The sequence below is a fragment of the Engystomops pustulosus genome, chromosome 7, assembly GCF_040894005.1.
Source record: "Engystomops pustulosus chromosome 7, aEngPut4.maternal, whole genome shotgun sequence".
NCBI lineage: Eukaryota > Metazoa > Chordata > Amphibia > Anura > Leptodactylidae > Engystomops > Engystomops pustulosus.
The window spans coordinates 128,091,022-128,117,553 of record NC_092417.1 but is presented as its reverse complement, the minus strand read 5'-3'; the positions used below and the strand labels follow the sequence as shown (position 1 = coordinate 128,117,553).

The following is a 26,532-nucleotide window of genomic DNA, read 5'->3' as shown; positions in this document are numbered from 1 at the left end:
ATTCTCCCATGATGCCATATATAAATTAGCGTAGCAGGGGGCGAATTTCGCCCCCATTGCCGTCCCAGCTTGTTGAAGAAAGAATGACCCCTCGAACCAAAAATAATTCCTTTCTAAACCAAACTTAATCAATTGAATGATAAAGTCCTTCTGCTCACTGCTTATATTTTTATAGTCTTCAAAAATGGATTGAATGGCCGCTATGCCCTGTTTATGTGGAATGCATGTGTAAAGTGATGTGACATCGCAAGTACATACTCTGTATAGTAAAAATAAAAATAAAAAAAAGTTTAAAAAAAAAAATTATAATAAAAAAACCTAAAATTTCAAATCACCCCCCTTTCCCTAGAACGGACATAAATATAAATAAACAGTAAAAATCATAAACACATTAGGTATCGAAGCGTCCAAAAATGCCCAATCTATCAAAATATGATAACCGTTTTTCAATGCGTTTAACCCCACAACGGAAAATAGCGCCCAAAGTCGAAAATGGCACTTTTTTGCCATTTTGAAAAATATAAAAAAATCTATAAAGTGATCAAAAGGTCGTACAGTCCTAAAAATGATATCATTGAAAATATTATCAAATGTAAAAAAAAATTACACCACCCACAGCTCCGTACACCAAAGTATAAAAAAGTTATTAGCGCCAGAATTTGGCAAAGTCAAAAAAATTATTTTTGTACAGGAGGTTTACATTTTTGTAAATGTATGAAAACATTATAAATTCTATACAAATTTGTTATCCCCTTAATCGTACCGACCCAAAGAATAAAGTAGACATGTCATTTGGGGCGCTCAGTGAAAGACGTAATATCCAAGCCGACAAGAAAATGGTGCAAATGCGTTTTTTCACCATTTTCACTGCATTTGGAATTTTTTTCCCGCTTCCGAGTACATTGCATGGAATATTTAATACCATCACTATGAAGTGCAATTTGTTACGCAGAAAACAAGCCATCACACAGCTCTTTACGTGTAAAAATAAAAAAGTTATAGATTTTTGAAGGTGGGGAGTGAAAAATGGACATAAAAAAACAGGAAAGGGCCGGTCCTTAACCGGCTAATACACTGCACCAAGTGTTCGGTGCAGTATGTGGGTTGTACAGTAAGGAAATTAAAAGATCGCATTAGCGAACACATCACGGGTGCTAACCTTAAAGCCCCTTCCACACTGGCGTTTTTCACGCGCGAGTTCTGCGCGTGCATTTGACGCGCAGAACTTGCATTGCACTCTGTCCCATTGTATTCAATGGGTCTTTCTTCATTAGCGTTGTTTTTCACGCGCGTGCTTGCGTTCGTTTTCACGCGCGTCAAAATCGCAGCATGCTCTACTTTTGCAAGTCACGGGCGTTTTTCACGCCCCATTCAAGTCTATGGAGATGCATCAAGAACGCATTGCACTCGCAATCATTGCAAGTGCAATGCGAGTGCAATGCGTTTTAAACGTAAGGGTTGCTAGGTGACATGAATAACAGTATTTCCCCTGCTCGAGAACGATCATTTAATTAAAAAAACACAATGAAGAACAGTGAAGAATAGAATAAAAACAGTGAACACAGTGAACACAGGATCATTTAAGAGAAAAACACAGTGCAGAACACAGTGCAGAATAGATTACAGATGTTCGGCACATCTGCTTACTTGTCGGGAGATACGCGCGGAACGGTGCGCCCAAAATAGCATGTGAAGAACAATATATATGTGTGAAGAACACATTGCAGATGTATTTAAACATCTGCAATTTGTTCTTCACACACATAATATACACGGGGAACAGTGAAGAATAGATCGCAGATGTTTGCAACTTATCAGAAGACATTATTTTTCAATTAAATAACACATTTTAATCCCAAACCATGGTCCCTTTGAAAAATGCTCAAGTCTCCCATTGACTCGCGCGTGAAAAATGCGCCGAAAACGCAAAAAAACGCTAACAACACGCGCGTGAAAAACGCAAAAATGCTAATTACTCCAAGGAAAAATGGAACAAAAACGCAGCCAAAAACATCAGTTTTTCACGCATTGCACCCTGACGTGAAATGCAACGCCAGTGTGGAAGGGGCCTAAGAAAAATCACTAGCACCCGTAACTTATCAGGGATATCTAGGCACTTTAAAGAAATCCACACAGGCATCATGAACGGCATGTCCGAACAAAAACGCAGCCAAAAACGTCAGTTTTTCACGCATTGCACCCTGACGTGAAATGCATGGCCAGTGTGGAAGGGGCCTAAGACAATCACTAGCACCCGTAACTTATCAGGGATATCTAGGCACTTTAAAGAAATCCACTCAGGCATCATGAACGGCATGTCCAGGTGGCACATCCCACCAGAGAAAGAGACTGGAAACAATTGCTCTTATCCAGAGAAACATATTGGATCCTGAGCCTTGACACTCGTTTCCCTAAGGGGCTACACTACAAACAGGATTTATTATATTTCTATTGATAAAAATGAATATTATACAAATATAGTTACCTGTTTGTAATCCAATAGCTAGCCGAAGAAACGCCATTGGGCATGTAATCCCCACGACGGAAACCCGCAGACACACACCTCATGTAGTATTATTTAAACTTGAAGCGGGGCAAAGCAGGTTAAGTATGACTAAGGACTAACATGTAAGAGTCCGAAACGCATTACCGCTGCAAACCCTTTTTTACTTTTTTTGTGTTTTTCAGTTTTTTTCTTTGTGTCCATGTCATTGCACTATATGAAGATGTTTTAGAAAAATGAAGATTAAACTTTTAAAGTTGTTTTAACAGTTGTCTACATGTGGATCAACTTGTATGGATGCTGGATATCCCACCTTTTCTTCTAAAGTTTTTTTCTGCCATTATTGCATACCACTCTGGACTTTTGCACCATTTTTTTTTGGGAACATCCCGTTCACACAGCCAAAATCGTTGTGGAAAAGAGTGCAGTATACAAGGGGTGAGCCGTTTCCATTTTTTCTTCCATTTTTTGGCTTCATTATTGTTTTTACTGGAGGAGGCCTGCGTCTCTTGCCGGCCTGGGTCTTGGTGGGGGTGGGCCCCCGAAGTAGGGAGAGACAAGTCTGCTTCCAGATGGACTCAAGATCTCTGACGAATTCCTCCACAGCAGGAACATCGGACATCGTAGGCAGAGGGAAAGGTGGATGAGGATGCTGTCCATAGACAATGAAGAAGGGGGCAGATCCAGAAGATTTGGAGTCCAGGGAATTATAGTAGAAATCTGCCCACGGCAACAGAGTGGACCAGTCGTCTTGTTGGGCAGAAACAAAATGACAGAGGTAACATCCGAGAGTCTGGTTAACCCTCTGAACTTGTCCATTGGACTGAAGGTGGTACACCGAGGAGAAATCCAACTTTACTTGAAGTTGACTGCAGAGAGAACGCCAGAAGAGTGAAACAAACTGGACCCCCCGATCAGAGATGAATACCAGAATGTTGTCAGGATAGACTATGACACAAGTATAGAGCAGATCCCTGAAGATGTCGTTGACAAATTCTTCGGATAAAGAGTTACAAAAACCCGGGTTTGTATAAGACGCGCTGCCCGAATTAGTCCGACACAGGTAGTAGGGTTCAAGGTTATGTTTATTTCATCACTACCTTTAGGAGGGCCTACTCTTAAAAACATTCTAGCCCCCACAAGACTTCGGAAAGAAAAAAAGAAACCCACTCTCTCCTTTTTTCCTGAATTAAAAGGATGCTACAAATGCAATAAAGAAAGGTGTAAGACTTGTGACATCCTGTGTAACAAAACAAAGGATTTCAAGGCTCTGTCCACGGGAGAATCATTCAGGATTAATTCATTTATCAATTGCGGCTCAGATTTTGTCATCTATGTCCTTGAATGCCCATGCTCCATGCAATACGTAGGACGGACCACCCAGAGTCTATGTCTATGAATACGCATCGGAGCAAAATTAGTTCTGGCTATCCCTTACACGGCGTGTCTCGCCATTTCACATCCTATCACAATAAAGATCCATCCTTACTGAAATTGATTCCTATAGAACAAATTCCAACCTCGCATCCTGATCGGTTCAACCAACTGGTCCGTAGAGAAAATTTTGGGATTTTTAAATTAAACACCTTGACCCCCAGTGGCCTGAACGAACTGATCGAACGTATCTGAATCATTGAGAACAATGGCATGCTAGAATAATGTCTTATGAATATAGCTATAACACAACTGCAATGGTAGTTACATATAATATAATCTTTCATTTTCCTTTGTTCTTGTGTGTTCTTTTTTCCCCATTTGTCGCCATTACTAACAGCATCACCACTCTCTTACCAATATTTATATATATATTTATATCCATCCCACCTTAACATACTACTTACATCGACTCTCATTTCACACTATTATTACAGTAAAGTAGATTATGTGTATAGGCTCCTATACATATACATACATCCCGCTTCATGCAACCATTTAATACAGAACATGCTCCTTACATTCACACTTCCTCTACTTTCACACATCCACACATCCATCACTCACACCCATCGTTAGAAATATACCCCACATACACAAAACATCTATATCAGGACATACCATTTACTCACATAGTTCCCACATTACATCCCAGGTCATGCTACCCAGCTATCCTAGAACGCGCTCAGCCAATCTGCTACACTCACTCCATCAATACCACAGTAGCGATCCAAACACCGACTGCGCATGCGCGTAGTTTCTCTTTCAGTCCCGCGCACATAAAGAGCTCCCAATCACAGGGGACGCTCACTGCGCGCCAAATCCAGGCTAACAACTATCACCTCCGGACAAAGTAAGTTTCCACTTATCTCTTTGATCTAATTTCACTATACATGTGAAGATACATATATCCTCATCTACCTTTACCCTTCAATAGCCGTCCTCTGCCTGCTTTGGGATTCTCACCCTGCCTAGTCCCATCATCTTTGGTGCTTAAGGTAATTCTTTAATTCATTTTATTCTTTCACTCTCCATATCTACTGTACCAAGGCTCCCCCCTCCATAATTTTATCTGCCCCACCAATTTTGATCCATAGAGACATTTTAATTCCTTTTTGTGATTGGTTTCATGGACTTACATGTGTATCAATTTATGAATTTATTTCCCTCTGTGACTGTTTTTATGAATTCATTCCCTCTGTGACTGTTTTTATGAAAATTGATTTTTTGAAATTTATGAATCTACTAATTTATTAATTAATTTATTTATATTACGTTTGTTCACATATTACCCGTTTTTGTACCGTATTTTATGTATACACTACCTTAATCCTCGCTTGAGTAAGATTTTCATATTTTCAAATGACCTTTTACATAAATATTGTTTTACTGTACTATTTTATTTAGTATCTACCACGGACCTGATGAAGGGGGTGGACCACCCCTGAAACGTGTAGTCCTTTTTATATACAAATAAACATAACCTTGAACCCTACTACCTGTGTCGGACCTATTCGGGCAGCGCGTCTTATACAAACCCGGGTTTTTGTAACTCTTTATCCGTGTGATTCCTTATCCGGCACAATCCAGTACCGGACTCCGGGAAGACTCAGCATACCCTACCAACGACTTCTGAAGGATAGATGGAACTACAGATATCTGCTCTAAACGTATAAGACACAAGGTGTCTTCAGGTGAGCAGATATCCTTGTTTTCTCAACACACCTTAACCCCTTCACGCTCCGTGGCGGATATATCCGCCACGGAGCGCAGTGACTTAGCGCTCAGTGGCGGATATATCCGCCACGGCGCTTATGCCGGCTCGGCTCTGGATCAGAGCCGAACCGGCATTGGGAAACACGGGGTGCCGGCTGTAACTAATAGCCGGCACCCCAGTGTAACACCCGCGATCGGAGTTGTCTCCGATCGCGGGTGCTTAACCCGTTAAATGCCGCGGTCAGCGCGACCGCGGCATCTAACATGCATCTGGGGGGTCTTTCCCCCACGATCGGCCCCCCCGAACCGTTTTCGGGGGGCGCCGATCATTGCTATAGCAACTCTGGGGTCCGATCTGGACCCCAGAGTTACTTGCAAGAATTGCCGGTAAGATGGCGTCTGTGACGTCATCTTACTGGCACAGTGCCAGCCTATGCAAGTGCATAGGCTGACACTGATAATACTCTGCAATACATCAGTATTGCAGAATATTATCATGAAGAAGCAATCAGAAGATTGCTTGTTCATGTCCCATGGTATAAAAGTGAAAAAGTAAAAAAAAAAAAGTTATTCAATAAAAAAATAAAGTCATAAATCACTAAAAATGCCCCAAACCCCCAAAACATATAAAGAGACATGGGAACACACTGGAACGCAGGACACACAGGAACGCAGGAGACACAAAAACTCAAGAATATTGCTAGGGAGCTTTCTCTAAGCCATACTAAGGCAGGCTTAAATAATATTGCTGAAAGTGGCCAGCGCCAATTAACGGCGTGCTAGCACTTTAAATTTACTGAAGGCGGCACACGCATGCCCTAGGAGGCGGGGACGCGCGCCTTGCTCCCGGAGTCAATGCTGGATTGTGGCGAGGTGAGTGAATCACCGGTGGCCCAGAGCAGCGCAGAGGGGCACGGGTGCGCTTGTAATGTTCAAATAAGTTTCTCGTTCAAGCTCCCTGACTTTTTCATTTGCATACAGTCTTTCATTCTTGTGGTAGATATCCTTTGAGTAACAATTCTGGATATTTTTTTTATATCTTAAAATTTTGTAGTATAAATTTAGCTTCTTCATCAAAATTATGTTTTAATCCGCCATTACAGCAAAGATGCCTATGCTGTCCTTATGGTACATTAAGCAACCAACTGGGGAGGTGATCTTCTGAATGTGGAGCAAATGATTTTATTTTTTTCAGTACAAATTTTTAATTCCCAAAACAATGAATACATGATTCACTTATGGTTGGAGTGAAGTTAAGATTGAAAATGTTTACATTTTAGATCAGATATAAATTGGTCCAAACTTTCTCCCCCATACGGCCAAATCAGTATGACATCTTCATTTTCCCAGAGTCTGGGATTTATAGGGGCACATGTATCATATGTCTGGCTTTTTCTGTCTTTGAGACTTTGAGACTTTTCTTGGCATTCATGCTAGTCAAATTTATCATAACGTTTTTTCTTTATGGATACATGTGCCATTTTGTCACACAGGAACGCAGGAACACAGGAGCAGAAACACACAGGAGCGGGAACACTCAGGAGCAGGAATGCAGGATACACGGGAACACACTGGAACGCAGGACACACAGGAACGCCGGAGACACAAAAACTCAAGAATATTGCTAGGGAGCTTTCTCTAAGCCATACTAAGGAAGGCTTAAATAATATTGCTGAAAGTGGCCAGCGCCAATTAACGGCGTGCTAGCACTTTAAATTTACTGAAGGCGGCACACGCATTCCCTAGGAGGCGGGGACGCGCGTCTTGCTCCCGGAGTCAATGCTGGATTGTGGCGAGGTGAGTGAATCACCGGTGGCCCAGAGCAGCGCAGAGGGGCACGGGTGCACCTGTAATGTTCAAATAAGTTTCTCGTTCGAGCTCCCTGACTTTTTCATTTGCATACAGTCTTTCATTCTTGTGGTAGATATCCTTTGAGTAACAATTCTGGATATTTTTTTTATATCTTAAAATTTTGTAGTATAAATTTAGCTTCTTCATCAAAATTATGTTTTAATCCGCCATTACAGCAAAGATGCCTATGCTGTCCTTATGGTACATTAAGCAACCAACTGGGGAGGTGATCTTCTGAATGTGGAGCAAATGATTTTATTTTTTTCAGTACAAATTTTTGATTCCCAAAACAATGAATATATGATTCACTTATGGTTGGAGTGAAGTTAAGATTGAAAATGTTTACATTTTAGATCAGATATAAATTGGTCCAAACTTTCTCCCCCGTACGGCCAAATCAATATGACATCTTCAATGAATCTTTCCCAGAGTCTGGGATTTATAGGGGCACATGTATCATATGTCTGGCTTTTTCTGTCTTTGAGACTTTGAGACTTTTCTTGGCATTCATGCTAGTCAAATTTTTCTTAACGTTTTTTCTTTATGGATACATGTGGCATTTTGTCTGTAGTGAATTTGCGTCTTTTTACATCTGGATTAACGTGAACTCAGGCAACACTGCAGGAAACCAGACAATGGCAAACTTTGAAGGGAGACAGTTTTAGGCGCAAAAAAAAGAAAACCGCAAATGAGCACAAGAACCATGAAAAGTCTTTCTAAAATTAAAGAAAAAGGCAAGCCAAAAGTTTCATACATGTACCTCATAGTGTTGGTTTCCCAAAATACCATAAATAGTTAGGCATAACTTGGTGCAAATCGGGTGCCCATGGCTGTACCAGTCAGCTGTTTTTTGAGGTATTAAAGATGGTGTGCCATTTTTATTTCTATTTTTATGGATATGCAATAATATTCCTATACTATTTGGACTAGATTACTATTTGTGAAATATGGAGATGTATTCATAATCCAGACCATGTCTCACATCAGCCTGGGATGATCCAGGTTTTTCAAACAACATTAAAGTGGACATAAGAGCATTTACACAAACACTTACCATATTTTTTGGACTATAAGACCCACCCCAGAATTAGTCTTCCAAAAAAAGTAAAAATATATTTTACATCAATAAAAATATTCCTGTTGGTTTCACCACAGCACACACATCTCTGCTACATCCATACATTTACACACCTAGCTCTGATATATTCATACATTTACATAAACATCTCTGCTATAAGCATACATTTACACGTACAGCTCTACTACATCCATTTATTCACACACACAGCATAGATCTACACACACGAACAGAAAAAAGGAACACACACACATAGGAACACACAAAGCACTGCTTCATACACTTATCACTGCTACACACAATAGCACTGCTACATACACTAGGTTCTGCTATGCACATATAAACACACTGACTGGGCTTTGCTATATTACAGAAACAAATACATCTCTGCTATACAACACACAAAAGGAGCACACTGCGCACTGCTATACACAGAAACAAACACACACAAAAACCACTCCCTCACTTCTTTTTACCATTTTCCCATTCTTTTAAGTTCTCAAATTTCTAAGTTTCTGTCCCATCCTCAGCAGTGTGAGGGCCTTGATTGAGGTAGGAAGCATGTGATCAGTCAAATGCTTCTGACATCACCTCAGGTCCTGTAATAATCGTATTGGGGCACCCGGGAGAGAGCAGTGCTTAGGCTCTCTAGGAGATCGTGATGTGCTATGTCAGCAAGTCCCCCAATCTCCATTACAGTGGTCAGTAGGATCTGGCAGTGCTGTATCCTCCAGAACTTTGGACTATAAGATGCAGTAGCATTTTAGCAAGATATTTTCATATAAAAAAAGGCATATTATAGTCTGATGATGAACGCCACCTTAGACCATTCCGTGATGAACTGCATCAACATAAGTTCAATGTGCACAGAGCACCGGGTGATAAAGCCCCTTTACAACTTGGGATCCCTATAATACTTAGATGGCATGGAGACTCTCAGCTTGGAGTAACTCAGTGAAGAAGGAGACCACACAGTGTAGATGGTAGGTCCTGAAAATCCCTTTTTAGATGTTGCGACCAAGGCTGCTTCATTCCAGGTTAGCTCAGATCCAGGGTACGGAACTGAACAGCATAATCACCAACAGACTTGATGCAGACCCTTGATGCAGGTTCTGCAGTGCGGTCTCAGCAGAAGACGCCCATGCAGGTTCCTCAAAGACAGACTGTGACTCAGTGAAGAAGGAGGTGATATTATCTGTGATCAAGCCTTTTCTGTCCCAAAGGGGAGTAGCCCACACCAGGGCCTTCCCCGAGAGGACGCTGATGATGAACGCCACCTTAGACCATTCCGTGATGAACTGTGTCAACATAAGTTCAATGTGCACAGAGCACCGGGTGATAAAGCCCCTTTACAACTTGGGATCCCTATCATACTTAGATGGCATGGAGACTCTCAGCTTGGGTTCTGCAGATGGTAGACAAACTGGAGTAGTAGGAATAGCTGCATGACTTGATGCTGCTGCTAAGTAGCCATCAATTGCTGCAACATGGCGGAAACTTGTCCAAGCTCTCTGTTGAGACTGCTGGACCATGAAGGTGGTAAGATCGGCCAAGTCAGGTAGCAGGACCTTGGCAAGATCCATGGTCATCTTGCTGTCAGGCACCAGGGGTAGAGGACCCAATGGACCACCGCAAACAATGACGTAAGCCGACACCTGGGAGCGAAGTCTAAGTGGCACCCGGTTTTCACCAGAGCCCGCCGCAAAGCTGGTTGGACTTGCTGTGGCGTGGTACCACCAGGTCGCTGAACAGGAGAAATACAAAGTCGTATAGCAGAATCAAAGTCGGGGACAGGCAGGAGGTCAGGAAAGGCAGCACAGGATTGGAGACGGGGTAGTAGTGGAAGGTCAGGACAGGCAGCATGGGATCGAAGTCAATAACGGAACCAGGGTCACAACAGGAAATCATAATATCAGCACAGGGCATAGGAAACAAGCTTTCTCAATGGCAACAAGGCACAAAGATCCGGCAGTGGTGACAGGAAGAGGCAGACCATTTATGGGTCAGCGGGTGGCCAGCGTCAATTAGAGGCGCGTTGGCCCTTTAAATTTCATAGAACCAGCATGCGGCCCCGCCTCCTAAGGCAAGCCGTGGGAGATGCCGCTGGAACCCGGAGAGGCAAATGAGGCAGAGGGGCACACATGACACTTTCACTCTTTATTTTATCATGCTGCACTATTTATACTCTCATTATTTTATTCTTTATTGCTTCTCTCAAATTCTTCTACTTTCACTTTTAGTTTTCTTTCTTCCCTCCCTTGCCTACTTAGGTTATTCTTTAAGAAAATTCCCAAATTTCAATCCCTTGGTGATGTAAACACAATAAATCATTTTTAACCCTGTACTTCACAATTCTATTTAGTTTTATAGGTGTTTTAGCTCCTATCATTCCCTAGACTGGCTAGTGCACAATTCCAGGGTGTGAGTGGGGCCACATAATAATCCATCCATTTCTGTGAGATGACAGTGTGGTTAATTATCAGGGTACAAGTTTATATACACTTTCATTTAGCTTCTGAACATAGAAAGAGAGAGATGAGACAGATCAGAGATGATGAGATCCATTAGATGCCTATTTCACACAATGACACAGTCAGCTCTCCTACATCCCTGCTATTCCACAACACACTAGACCTGCTGTGCCTCCCCAGATAAAGAACTTGACTGTCAGTAGCTTTTGTAGTTCTCACTATAGCACCTGACACCTCTCCATGTCCATGATAGGTCCAGGCCATGTATCCACTCACACACCTCCTAAAGAGACAATACAATGAAACGCATGTTGAGTCACATACCTGGTCACCACATTAACATTCCACTATAGGATAAGGATGTTGGATATGTTTATTTTTTGAGCTTTCTTGTCATAGCCATTGATGTACTTCTTTTGGGCAGGACCTCTTTTTTTACATGCAATTTTTTAGTATCTCTATCCCTCTGTTATAGATACATATATATATATATATATATATATATACTTCGAAGAAATGTGCAGCACTCCAATTTCGTGAAACGTAGTAAAATCTTTTATTCCATAGTGAGTAACATACAGCGACGTTTCGGCCCAAGAGAGCCTTCCTCAAGCTGTCTAAACAGTGCAAATGGTGGATATATATACAAAAATCTGGTCACATGACCCATGGTGAACCGCCCACCATATTAGCATATTTGTGATAACAATTGTATAAAAATACATACAAATTACAAATTTATAACATATACAGTGTATGCAAATGCTCAATATTAATGTATAAACATAGAGACAATATTTTGTGCATTTAGTGTCACGTTTGTAAAGGAACATTTCCGTTCCAGGACATAAAAAGTGTAAAAAGTGCTGTTGTGCTTTTGTGCAAAAACCCAACCTCTATGTGGGGTCCTCAGATGCCTCTCCGTCTCCGCCATTCCTTCCGATCGGTGTAGAACCGCTGGATCATAAACCATAAACATATGTGCCGCGGTCTCGGTGGACCGCATAGATGGAACGCAATACATACCTCGATTCTGGCTGAGTACTTTAGGGCTCATTCACATGGCCGTCTGCGGGGACGCAAATAGACGGCCGCAAATAGACGACAATAGTGGCACGGTGCAGTTACGGTGCCACCCATCCGGGCCGCACACTGCAAAAAGATAGAGCTTGCTCTATCTTTCGGCGGATGTGCGGCTGTGCGCCGCTATTCTCTATGGAGGGAGGAGGGGCTACCTCCTCCTCACCTCCAGCACACGGTGGTATGCCCGCACGGCGGGCATACCGCCTGTGAATGGACCCTTAGTCTCATCCAGTAATGTCCCGCTGTAAGGTGTCTGTAATGAAGCCTTATTGATAATCCTTGTTCTCATGACAGCAACAAATTTTGAAAATCCAGTTGGCAAAAAAAATACTTAGTTTGGAGTTATAATTATAAAATATACCAGTTCAGACTTACATACAAATTTAACAACCTATTTAGTACATAACCCGGGACTGCCTATAATGTATTTGAAAAAATTACCTTAATCTGAAAATAAACTGAATAACTGAGCCCAAATCTGGAGTTTTGTGGAACAGTCTGTTTCAACAAAACAGAGAAATCAGCTGTTGATTCGAAGTGCAGTATAAGAGTCTGAAGTCAGTTATGAGAAGTCCCAGGTCAAATATCAAGCATCAGAAGTATCAGACAAAAATACACTATTTTGTAATATTTGACTTGTCAGGCAGACCTCAGTGTTTAAAGGTGTACAGTGCATAAAAAATGTACGGAACATTTTCCAGGATGGGATAAGGAAAACCATGCCTCTTTTGGCTACCTACTTTTAGCAGTTCCCTTGACATCAAGCATGACCTACAAGTGGCCTTATGACATGATGCGGGATTTAAACCAAACCAAAAAAAAAAAACCACCAAACAAGAGAAAACAAGAGGAAAAGACAAGGCTTCAATGCAACAACATAAAGGTGAAAATCTTTATTAGTGAACAACAATAAAAGTGTATAAAATAGACTGAGAAGCATCTCAGAATGGATACAAGAAAGCACGCCAGGTGATACGTCCTAAGATACATGAACTAAATATACAATATAAAGTATGAGAGACCCAGAAATATGGTAAACAGTACTAGACAGAAGTAGCTATCAAATAATAATGGTGTAGAGCCCTTATGTAACTGACAAGTATCCTGTAGTAATGACAGAGGTCACAGAAGCTAAATCATGAACAGTGATAAACACATATAATAATACAGACTAAGTGAAAGCTAATGCGACATGATATTACCTGGTGTGCACCCCGACGCAAGTTTCAATCGCAGCAGGTCTTTGTCAAACTTTGTTAAACCAAACCAGTATATCTATTCCAGAAGGAACAGATTCCCAACTGTTCATAGGACTGTTTCAACCTGATTGGGTCTCCTCGGTCTTATAGCCACGCCTCTTTTAGCTACCTTGTAAGGCAGCTATCTTGACATCAAGCATGACAGTGCATGAATGCAGAGACACAAGGTTCCATTCATTGTAACATTCAGATGTTCTTTTGGATAAAGAAAAGAGAGTAGCAGGGAAACATTCATCAAGAGAATATGATTTTTATTTTCCATTCTATGCCCCTTTTTTTCACACAATCTTTTTAATAATATATTTGTATAGTTTATTTTATATGTTGTATGCAGCATAATTGATTTTCAACTGTTTTGTTTTTTTTAAATTGTGGAAAAATGGCAGGGAATTGCACTGTATCCCTATTTGGAACATGCACAAACCAAAAAATTGATCAGAAATTAAGCAAAAATGTATAATGAACAGCTCCTATAGTCATAGTTAAATGAAACCTGTCAGCATAAATTGACCTAATAAACCAATACCAGTCTTATAGATTTATATCTGGGGCTCAAACCCCTAATCATTGTAAGGTGACTTTCAAATTAAATGAGTCTGTGTCCAGCGCTGGAATTTACTAACTTGAATGAAAAGACAAGACCTGTCCTTGCAGGAAGTTAGCAACAAGACTGATAAGTTTATTGAGGGACGGACATTTATAGAAAACCATAAGGCACTTTACATAAGGCGTGTAATTAGGAAAGCAACAACTATAATTGGGTGTTCTCACCCAGGAAATGTAACACTATTGGATGCAAGCACACAAAGGAGTCTAATACTATTGGCTACATGCAAATACTGAAACTTCCCAGGTGCTTGCCTGGATACCTTCCACTAGGTGCTGCTAGTGAGCACTAAGCCTTTGTGAAAGCCTTAGTTATCACTACACAAAGTTATATGAAATGAATGCTGAGTCTTTAAAATGTCCGACAATACGTAAGATGGCGTCTGAGTCCAGTGTAATATCTTTAAAGGAAACCTACCACTTGTAGTGGCAGGTTTCCGATGGAAATACCGGGCACCAGCTCAGGGTGAGCTGGTGCCGGAGCTTATTTTAGTTAGTGTTTTAAACCGCGGTATCGCGGTTTAAAACACTTTTTAAACTTTATAGCCGGCGCAGGCAGGTACGCACTCGGCGCTTACCGTGCACGCAGCTCTCATTCACTTCCTATGTAGCCGCGTGCACGGTAAGCGCCGAGCGCGTACCTGCCTGCGCCGGCTATAAAGTTTAAAAAGTGTTTTAAACCGCGATACCGCGGTTTAAAACACTAACTAAAATAAGCTCCGGCACCAGCTCACCCTGAGCTGGTGCTCGGTATTGCCATCGGAAACCTGCCACTACAAGTGGTAGGTTTCCTTTAACAATTCCCCCCTTTTGAGCTTTGCATGGCCTGTAACTTTTGTCCAGGGTGACCTCCTCAAACTCCAGGTACCCACAGGTAGGCTAAGCCCTTACCTGCTGGACTTGTTAACTCTTCACCAGATCCCCTGGAGGCCAGTCACTCGGGGGTTACAGGCCTGCATACTCAAATTACATAATTGTGTTTCCATAGTTTATGGGTTTATTAACAGGCTGGTTCTTCAACAAGACGGTATCCTCTAGGTGCTTCTCTCTCAGACCTCCAGAATCCTTTGGGATTCTCTACCTTTTCTTATGTGTCTGATCAAACTTATCCCTGGGGATCACGAAGAAGGAATACACAAGTGTTATCACAGTACACTCACCTTCCCAGCCTCTAGGCCTGGCCTGACTCTCCTATCCCCACAAATCCAGTACACATCAGACACTGCTAATACAGGGTTACCTGTGCTGTCAATGTTAAAGAAGGTCATTGTCCTGTTGCACCAGCCGTAGGTAAAGTCTCCTACCCTGGGGGCATGCTGGTCAGCCCTATAGATACAGTGATAGTCATGGTTGGGGTGTCCCTGAGCATACAGTCAGTCAGAAGAAACCAGCTAGCAAGAGGAATAAGTTTGCAATAGTAAGTGTGGGAAGCGTGCTGACTTCCCTCTAGCTTCACAGCCGTGGCACTGGTCAGCAGTACTTGGAAAGGACCATCATAGTGAGGCTCCAGACTCTCTCTCTGGTGTCTCTTTACCACCACGTAGTCTCCGGGCTTCAGGTTATGTATCCTGAGGTCTCTGTCTGGATCTGAAAAAGTAATCAGAAACACTTTTGCGGACCTTTTCCAAGGCCTGGCTCAACTGTATGGCATGTTCCACCTGGTTTCCTGCCATCAGCTATAGGGTCTATGGGAAGTAGAGGCCTAGTCTGGGTGCATAGCCAAAAAATACTTCAAAGGGGAACAATCCCATCTTTCTGTTGGGGGTGTTCCTAACTGTATGGTGGGCAGCAGGAAAGCACTCACGCCATGGTTTCCCTGTTACTTCCATGGCCTCCCGTATCTCTAACTTAAGAGTGCCATTTATTCTCTCAAACCCACAACTAATTCAGGAAGGGGTGTGCAGGGCCTCTTCTACACCCAGGAGGGACAAGGCTTTAGGTTTTTACCTGTCCAGTGAAGTGGGTTCTGCGACCAGACTCTATGGTCTCTGGAAGTCCAAACCTGCAGAAAAATCTCACTCACCACCTTCTTGGCTGCAGCTCTGGCAGTAGCCTTGGTCATGAAAGAAGCTTCTGGCCACCCTGGAAAGAGATCAATGCACACAAGCACATACTCCTACGTGCCACTTTTGGTAGCTGGATAAAATCCATCTGCAGTCTCTGGAAGGGATACAGCGGCTTGGGTGTCACCTTCTGTGGGGTCTTTACAGACTATAAAGGCTTTCACTAGTCTAGTGACAGGGGTAGTAATGCCCGGGCAAACCACTGATGGTTTATGAGCACTAGCATTGCCATTTTGGATGTGTATGTGTCCGTAGGCTACTTGACTTACTGTCGGGTGCAGGGCTCCGGCCAGGCACACCCTCTCTCCCAGCATCCAGGTCCCATAGGCATCTGGGCTCCAGCTTTCCTCCACACTCCCTTCACTTCTGATGACTCTCGGGCCACCAGGGACTGGAACACCTGTGGATCAAACTTTTAGCTCAGAACTCACCGCTGAGACTTCAGGACAGTCTCTGGGCTCCATCTGTGCAGCTGCCTTCGCCATCCCATCAGCCACATACTTGCCCTTGGCTTGTGGAGTTACCAAATTGTGTGTGGTTTAACTTTTACTATCCCCCACCTCTTGTGGAAGTAAGAGAGCATCCATGAGCTCTATAACCAGCGTGCCATGCTTAAAGGGGGTCCCTGCAGAGGTGAGGAAATCTCTAGCCTTCCATAAGGGTTCATAGTCGTGTTTAGACCCCAGACCTATACCTTGAGTATAGATATTTGCCCTTTTACCTTCCACCAGCTGTAGCGTTTCCCTGAGTGCCGTCACTTCACCTCCTGCGCTGACCTGTGTGGAGGGAGTGGTTCTGCTTGTACTACCTCATGTGCGCCACTGAACACTGTATATCCAGTGTAGAACCGTCTGTCCTCCTGCAGACCTGGAGCCATCTATGAGAAAAACTCAACATCTGGGTTAATCACCCTTCTCTCCCCCCTCTCTGAATCCTGGAAGACTGGCGATAGAACGAAGGATTCAGAGCTGTGCACCTTATCAGTGTGTCCTGGGGCATCAGGAGTGCACACTGGAGTCTGGGCTGTCTGGCCTTTGCTCAGATGCTTGGGCTGTATTTGGGTGAGAACACTGTGCAAGGTATGTGGGGTTTACACAGTAACTGAGTGATCTAGGATCAACTCACTGGCCTTGCTGCTGCAGCTACTGCAGACACATGAGGGGCTCCCCTCACGACTGAGTCTAACCGGGCCTAATAGTGGGCCACTGGGGAGGCCACCACATTCCTGGACTCGACACCTGTGGCCTGGCCTAGATACTCAGTGCAAAATAAAACAAAAGTTTGATCCAGTGGGATGTGCCTAGGGCCGGGGCACAAAGGATTTGCCACCTTAAGGTTATAGAATGCATCAATTGCCTCTTGACTAAGGGCAAATGGGGAAGAGGCAATGCAGTCAGAAAGGGGCAACATCAGGCTGGAGGCAGCAGACCTTATCCCAGGCTGCAGGAGCTGGCCAGTCCTAGAAACATGTGCAGAGGCTTAGGGCCTCAGGACAGGGGCACATTCTGGACTGCCAGCTTTCTTTCCTCTGTCAGGTATCTGCCTGTGGCTGAGAAGCAGTGGCCTAGGAAGACTACCTTCTCCTGGCAGTACTGAAACTTATCTCTGGAAACCTTGTAACCCTTCTGGAACAGAAAACACATAAGGTCAGTACATGCATCCTGGCAAACAACAACAGTAGGTCCTCCGCATACTGAAAAGGAGAACATCCAGTAAGGGGCTAGTCTGCCAGTCTACTCCCTGTAGGGCCATGGGGCCGTGTAGTATGGAGTACTGGCTGGGGGAGTTTTACCCCCCTTGTGGGAATCTGCATCAGATATACTGGAATACTACACTGGTAAAGGCAAATAGGTACTGGCAATCTTTATGTAGGGGCGCAGAGAGGAAAACATTTGCCAACAGGGAAGAGTTCTACAATGAAAGGCACTAACTCTATTTGGGGGGGCTTTCAGAAGAGGGGGACATCCTTGTCCATTACCACCCCCCTTGTCCCGCCCTGTTCGGGCCGTCTAGGTTTCCTAGAGTGTGTCTCTTTGTATTCTTATCACAAGCAAATTCCTTTACGTCTTTTAGATTGTCAGCTCTGTCTCCCCCACTCAACACAGATGCTTTCTGTGTGCTTCAAGGCCACTTCTCACAGACATACATAAGACAAAACAAAGCCCAGCTGCCCACAGATCTCCCCCTGATTAACTCTTTCAACTCCAGAAAGCAGGTACCAGAGACATTGCAACACTTTTTCTAGTAATTTTTCTGCAATTGTCAAGATCAAATAAGTTTAAAATAAAATAAACAAACAGCGTTGCACACTCAAGACCCTTAGCAAATGTTTGAAATTGGTGAAAATATTCACCTGCCGGCATTTATTTCAAACATCCGTCATGATGCCTCAAGGGTGAAGCTGCTGCTATCCTAGAACCAGCCTACAGTATAGAGTTATAGGCAATTAACTTTCAGGGACTTGAAAAGAATATACTGTCTTAAGATGGCCACCACTAAAAGATGGTAGGGCGTGTCATCTTCTCTAACCCCCCAGATACGGGGGTGGAGTCTAAGAGGGTGCTGCTCTGCATTCCAAAAGATTTTTTTTTTTTTTTTAATGAGCACTCTCTAGGATTCCTGTCCCTCTGTCCTGGTCCGTCCGTAGTCACTGGTCTAAGTCTCCAGTAATCAACCCCATCCACTTTCCTTTGTCATTAACTCTCTACTTACATCAAAACAACATTCTGCCTGGGTAAGCCACTTTTTGTCTTTGAGCCAGCCACCATTTACATCAAGTGCTGTCTCCTACCTCTGCACACTCAGGGGATCATCTAACATACCCAAAACTTCAATACCTCATAACTTCCTTTTACCCACTCTTTACCTTTCCTGTGTTACACTATGTCAGTCGCCTTTTTAGGTCTGCAGTGTCCAGCTACAGTCTTACTTTGCTCACTACCCATTTTATGGAATCTGTGGAATACCTGATTTTGTTCAAGGGCTATAGATATCCTCCGTACATACAGCTCCAGACTACCCCGCTAACTATCAGTAAGTACAAATTAGAGACCTTCACACAATATTTCAGAAATCAAGGAGTTAACGCTCAACTGTAAAATTCCCGTCAGTGTCCCTCTTGTCTCTACTGTCCTTTCCGCATCACGGGGCCGCATCAATCCCGAAGGAACGATACGTAAATTTGGCCAGAATTTGTCTCTGCAAACTTCCAGATTCTATCCTCGCTTACATGAACAAAATCTCAACACCATCACAAACTTTCTGAACTACATCAACAATTCACAAGAGGGCACTGCAGACCTTTTTCTACAACATACATTGTCACGTCCAGTCTCTGTCAGTCAATCACCTTACAAGAGATCCTTTATCACAATTAAAGTGAACATACTATTATATATGGACATATAAGGCAAAGTACATATTATCACACAAGGAGATGACCTTACCCAGTCCCTTTCAGCCAGTGAAACAGAACTACAGTCAAGGTAGACAAAAATAGACTTGACTTACCCCGACGAGCGCTCATTGTCAGTTCTGGTCACTGGCCGCCTGGACTCTTGCGGAGGTCACCTCGATGGTTAGATGTCCATAAAAGTATGGCCACCCAGGAAACGCCAATTCTTATAGATTTATATCTGGGGCTCAAACCCCTAATCATTGTAAGGTGACTTTCAAATTAAATGAGTCTGTGTCCAGCGCTGGAATTGACTAACTTGAATGAAAAGACAAGACCTGTCCTTGCAGGAAGTTAGCAACAAGACTGATAAGTTTATTGAGGGACGGACATTTATAGAAAACCATAAGGCACTTTACATAAGGCGTGTAATTAGGAAAGCAACAACTATAATTGGGTGTTCTCACCCAGGAAATGTAACACTATTGGATGTAAGCACACAAAGGAGTCTAATACTATTGGCTACATGCAAATACTGAAACTTCCCAGGTGCTTGCCTGGATACCTTCCACTAGGTGCTGCTAGTGAGCACTAAGCCTTTGTTTGCTGAGGGAAACACCAAAACTTAGTTATCACTACACAAAGTTATATGAAATGAATGCTGAGTCTTTAAAATGTCCGACAATACGTAAGATGGCGTCTGAGTCCAGTGTAATATCTTTAACACCAGCATGTTGCCAAACAGCTTTACGCCTTCTTTCATGACCCAGTTTGGTGGCATCATCCAGAAAATCAACTTTGAAGTGAGATGTAAAGTGCTTGCATAAAGTCAAGGAGGTGGAGATTTTAAACACTAAAGTGAAGCTCTCTCTTCCTCGGAAAGCCCCCTGATGGTCCTGCATCCAGAGACATCACTAACCAGATCTCTAGAAGTCCAATGCATGATGCCATTCAGAGGAGGAGGCGTTAAGAGTTCCCCACCTTGATTTCAGTGTTGTACTCTCCGCCTCTTTGACGTTATACAATCAATTTACAGCTCACTTCAAAGATGATTTTCTAGATAATACCCCAGACTGGACCATGAAAGAACAAAAACTAGAAGATATTGCACTGTTTGATAATATACTGGTAGTGGTTTATTAGGCCAATTGCTGAAGACATGTTCTCTTTAAGTTTTACATTAGAGTGTATAAAATGTAATTTTATCATATATTTGCTAGTAGCAAGTGCTACTTTTGGTCTGTTATATTGAAAATGGAAAAATGTGCTTTTTCTAGTTCTGGTCTGCGTACGTTTTGTGCAGTGCACAAGATAAAGATGCGGTTAGGCTGGCCTTGGAACAAATTGATGTCATCAAGAGAATGTGTAAAGAATATGAAGAATTAGAGTTTGTTACTTCATCCCAAGGTGAGTTTTAATAAGCTAGTTTATCTGAAATCTCATTTTATTCCTTCTGTTGTAGGGAAACATTGGAACAATCACATTAGAGGGCTATATGCTCATACAGTTGGATATGTTCCCTGGTTCAGCCCCTCCCCTTCTGAAAGTGAAACGAGTGAAGTGCAAAACAAAACCCTGCACCATGGAGACACCCAAAACATCATCAGAAAAAAATCCCTTGCAACTCCCAATGTTTCGGGTGTCCCAATAGCACAGCATTTTTTCAGCCAGTGTTTCTTGCTGCATGTGATGTATACTGAGCAGGCAGAGGCAAAAAAGATGCCTTTATCAACCAGTATAGTGCAGCACCCTTGCCAACACAGCGCAAACCTAGTGTTGCAAAATCAACATTCCTTTCCATTCAATAAACGGCCGGATCAACTGTTGAATATCTGCTTGAATATCTGCATGTGATGGAATGTTACTAACAATGACCAATCATATGCACTTTTGTTGTTGTATTGTACATAGGTGCTGGTGGAATGAGACACCTGGGCTGACCACACCCAAAGATTATATAAACCCTTGGGGTGGAAGGATCTGGTTTCTTTATCCTGAGGTCTTTCCAAAGAGTGCTGAGGCACTGCACTCCTTAGCACATGGCCAGTCTGGAAACCAGACCCAAGCAGACATCTCAACCCAGTTGATGTTACTGCTGTTGTGGCCTTTGCCAAGTTCAGAATAAACAAACTGTAAGTTGAATGCTTTACATTCTTTGCCTCCAAGTGATCCTTGGATAAGGCTGTTACCACCAAGGGCGCCCTATTCACCCCTACCAGGGATCCCTATATATGCATAGGGTTGCCCCAGGGAGAAACCATCTACAACTTCATCCTCTCCCTCATTTCTTGTACTTCCATCTGCCAGAGACCTGCCAGACTGTGGATGAGGCTTGTGTTCCCTGGTAGCCAGCAATGTGACCGCAGTCAAGCACAATACCACACTCCACAAGCCACTCAGGTACCCAGGGATACGGCTATGCCAGGCCAGAAAAAGGCTAGGCCCCAGTGTGGCATGTTGCAATAGTCTGCTTTGGTCTGGGGGAAGGCACAGTTCAATGCTTTTTCATTGCAGCAGCACCCAGCTTTAGTGTCGGTTTTTAAAACGATTCGTTCTACATTTAATATGCAGAAACCATTCACTAAATGTACTGCGTTGATCAATTAGTATGTTATGCAATGGATTTTTCTCATAACTTACAATGGACTCGAATTTGGAGCGCATACGTACACAAAAGACTGACTCCCAGTCCTCCGTCTTAGAGCCAATAATTGAGCTCACCTTCCTAACCAATTTCTTGAATTTGTTTACGTCAATCCAACGTGCATTATTTCCCCAGCACACTACCACATGAAATAGGACACTCCCAATTACAGAATGGTAAAAGGACATCAACATCCTACGGTCCACATCAAAAGACTTAAGGGATCTAAAGAAGTAGAGTCTCCCGGACGCCTTCTTCTACAATTTCTCAGAATTTATATGCCACAACAGCCTATCATCCAGATAGATGCCCAAATACTTATAACTTGTGACACGTTCCACTGTGACACCCCTAATCTTTGTTGGCTCACAATCAGTATTCCGTTCCTTTCGGAAATCTTCAATAGATTCAATTCCAATCCGTTTGTGTCACACCACTCCGAGAACAAGTCAATGGTCGACCAATACTCTGACAAGTCTCCCTCTTTTATGCATCCTATTATCGCAGTGTCATCCGAATATTTCTGCAAGAAACACTGACTTCGATTTTTTTGGAAGTCAGCAGTGTAGATGGTAAATAAGAACGGGGCAAGGACAGTCCCCTGCGGTGCTGCAATGTTACTCACAGCCACATCCGAAAAAGTGGGGGTCATTTACTAAGGTCCCGAATCGCGTTCTAATGGCGGGTTACCCGAATTTTTCCATTTTGCACCAATTTTTCCTGAATTGCCCGGGTTTTTGGTGCACGCAATCGGATTGTGGCGCATCGGCGCCGGCGTGCATGCGACGGAAATCGAGGGCTTGGCCGAACATAAACCCAACAGATTCGGAAAAACCGCTGCATTTAAAAGAAAAGAGGGTCGCTTGACAAACGCTTACCTGCACTAGGCCCGGCTCTGTGAACTTCAGTGCATTCCGACGAACTTCAGCTCAGCAGCGACACCTGGTGGACATCGGTGGAACTACCTAAGTGAACCGCCAGACGACCCGAATCCTCCACACAGAACGCGCCGCTGGATCGCGAATGGACCAGGTAAGTAAATCTGCCCCAGTGTTTCCAATTTGCACTTTCTGTGGTCTTAATGTCAGATAATTAAAGATCCACTGGATTAGGCCAGTACCAACCCCCATTTTGCCAAATTTCTGACATAGATGTTCTGGGATTATCCTGTTAAAGGCACTGCCAAAGTTGAAAAACATTATCCTAATCTCAGACCCCGGGTCATCCAGGTGCAGGTATACCCGGTGCAGGTAATTATTTCACTTCATATGCTCAAATGGTATCCCTGCAATCACTATACCGCATATGTACCAGTATAATACAAAATATAGTGCATATCCTGCACTTTGACAATATATAAAAAAGTAATTCAACATAAAACCATTATTTTGCAAAAAACTTAGAGAACATCAATGACTGTTAGGCACTCTGTAGATCCACCTTAGGCTACTCATAGGCTGCTAAAATGCAGGGATATTCTTACTATTTGTAGAGGTTTATATAGCAATACTTAGAAATACCATATTGGAATATTAGAATTCACTCCTTCATCCACTTAGATCTTGCAGGTCCCATATCTGTATAGATGTGATAATCATAAAGCTGCATCTGTCAGTGAACAGCTTGCACTAATACCTAGATCACAAAGGTGCTGTTGTCTTTGACTAGCATGCACTAATACCTAGATCATAAAGTTATTGTCACCATATAGTTAGGCACCGCAGGTCTTTTAAAATGAAGAAAGCATCAATTAAGGGCCAGAGATTTGACAGTGGTGCCGCTTCTGCTGGTGGTGATGCAGGGAGAAGACGTATTCTGTCTCTGCCTGCTTCAAGTTCCAGTGTGAATAGCGTATATTGGTAGGCCTTTATAGGTCACACAAAGTGGGTCAATTACATGGCAGACAGTGTAATAAATTCCATGTTATTATCTTAATCATAATCATCCTGAGTTGAAAGCCCAGAATCCACCTCATCTCTCTTTAAAGTAGCATAGCCGTTCCAGACACAAGTCATGGAGCAGTAGGAATGCTGTACAATGACTTTCCTGGCTGAAATACCATGACCCATTTACCTGCCCCATTAGAAGAGATAGAGTTCCAAGATTGCCAAAAACTTTTATTGGAGGATGTGCATGGTAGACCATAAGAAGAGACCTATGATGACGATGAAACAGGCTGTGGCTTTCTAAAGGTTTGGTGATGGAAGAAGTGAGGGATGTTGTGAGGTTCTAGACCCAACAAGGGTGCATAGCACCGTGTTAGGCAGCTGCCTGTACATCAGCATTTATCTTCTTTTTATTTAAGCGTAACTGTAAAGTTATAGTGATTTTACCAAATTATTATATGTGATTCCCCTTTGAAAACAAACAAAACTCCTTTTTCTTTCCAACGTTATGTTTTTTTCTGTTCTGAAAGCGTTTAACAAAAATCTTTCTCACCAGAGGTGAAGAGGGCAGAGACTAATATCTGTCAGTCTATGCCCTCAAGCTGAGGCGAGTTAACTTGCCCACAGATCCCATGATGCCTTGTGTTCTCTCTCAAAGTAATATAGCATTAAATCAATTTAGTTTCCCACAAGTAAGTCCACTGAACACATAGGTCACACAAAGTGGGTCAATTACATGGCAGACAGTGTAATAAATTCCATGTTATTATCTTAATCGTAATCATCCTCAGTTGAAAGCCCAGAATCCTCCACAGAACAGTGTACATACAGGATGTATATGGTGATTAGCCTGGCAGCTTCCATCATATGGAGGAGCAGTTAACATGTAATAAGTGGTAGAAATCATTAGTACACTCATTCTATAGCCTGTGCTGTGTTGCTGTGCACTGTGGGTTAATAGCTTATCTGCACAGAGCTGATACTGCACATGACAAGGTGGGGGAAGGGAGTAGCAGGAGGTAAAGAGAGACAAAGAAAGTTCTGTAGAATCATAGGCTCAGATGGAGGGACTGATAGGGAACAGGTAAGATCTTGTACCTCACTTCTCTGTACAGGAGACATCTGCAATCACACATCCAGTTCTGCTACATACACTGTCACATGACCTCCTCCTCTGTAAGCAGAGAAACAAAGTGTAAACAAAGTAAAGATTCACAGGGCTTATCAGCACATGGAAAGGAAGCAGCCATTGAAGCACTGAGGTAATCTGAGGGGTAAGCAAAGAAACTGCTGGACATAGATAACAAAGTTAATAGGAAAAGCTGTTTTACATCCCAAGAGCTATTGATTTGTGGAAAAAAAACCTTTACAGTTACTCCTTAATTTTTCTCTTAATTTACCCCAGTTTTTTAGAAACAAATTTAATTTTTCTTATTTTTTTTAGTTCTTAGTTTTAGTTTATGTGTTATATCTAGTTTAAATTTAATTTAGGCTTCTTAGTACGGTGCCCCGTACTAGCAGCACCATCGTGGCACCAGCAGCACTGCACAGGCAACATTGAAAAGGTACCAGTGGTGCCATCAATGACAAGCAACCCCTATTGACAGCATCATCGACACCACTGGTAACATCGGCAAAGTATCAATAATGGCACCAGCATCAATAATGGCAGCATTACCAGCATTAATAGTGGCAGACTTCAGCTCAGCCCCTACCAAGGCTACCACCAGGAAAAATCACAATCACTAGGACTAGTATGACTGTAAACCAGAGACCATTTCCTTTATGGATGCACACTGTGATCACAGCTTCCCAAATAGCCTTGCAAACTTTGCAGGGTCACCTTTTGAGAACCACATCCACCCATCACTTTTTTGGGGATAGCACTGCCACACCAGAGACCTTCCTCCTACTTCCTGACTACCACCACCTTTCACCTACCTCTTTTTGTGGATAGCCTGTCACGGAATGCCAGAGACTGCACATAATTATGGCCACAGGTGATTGCATAGATGTAAACAGGTTAAGTAGGTAGGTGATCTGATGAAAAGGGATGCATGAGAGAACTGGGCTCTGCCTACTCCAAAACTATCCAATACTCTAGGGTTTGCCCACTCGAACTTCGGAAACACAAAAGTTTTAGAATTAGGCAATATATGACATAAGGAAAAAACCAAGGGGTAGGAGACCAGTCCCATCATTTGTCATGGGGAATGTCAGGGCTATACACAACAAAAAAGATCAGCTAACAATGATATGAAAATACATCAAGGGCTACAAGAATAGCTGCTTGGTGGTGTTAACTGATACATGGTTGTACAAAGGAATTGAATTGATGATTCTGGAATCAACATCTTGGGATACCATGTTATTAGAGCATACAGGAAGGTGGTATGAAAAAAGGATAGGGGGAATTGTCATGTTATACATAAATGACACATAGAGCAACCCTTCTTACACTACCATGATAAAACAACATTGTTGAGCAAACATTCTACGAGTTGGCATTCATCTATACTATTTACAGAGAGTATTCACACTTGT

General features: G+C 42.7%; 1 protein-coding gene across 1 annotated transcript in view; it reads left to right on the top strand.

Annotated features, from left to right (window-relative positions):
• Positions 1-26,532, top strand: part of LOC140070825 (dipeptidase 2-like) — a 755,511-nt gene that overhangs the window by 233,126 nt on the left and 495,853 nt on the right. The window contains exon 5 of the mRNA XM_072117775.1: positions 20,736-20,865. Coding sequence (XP_071973876.1) covers positions 20,736-20,865 — 130 coding nt within the window. The remainder of the gene's footprint in view (positions 1-20,735; positions 20,866-26,532) is intronic.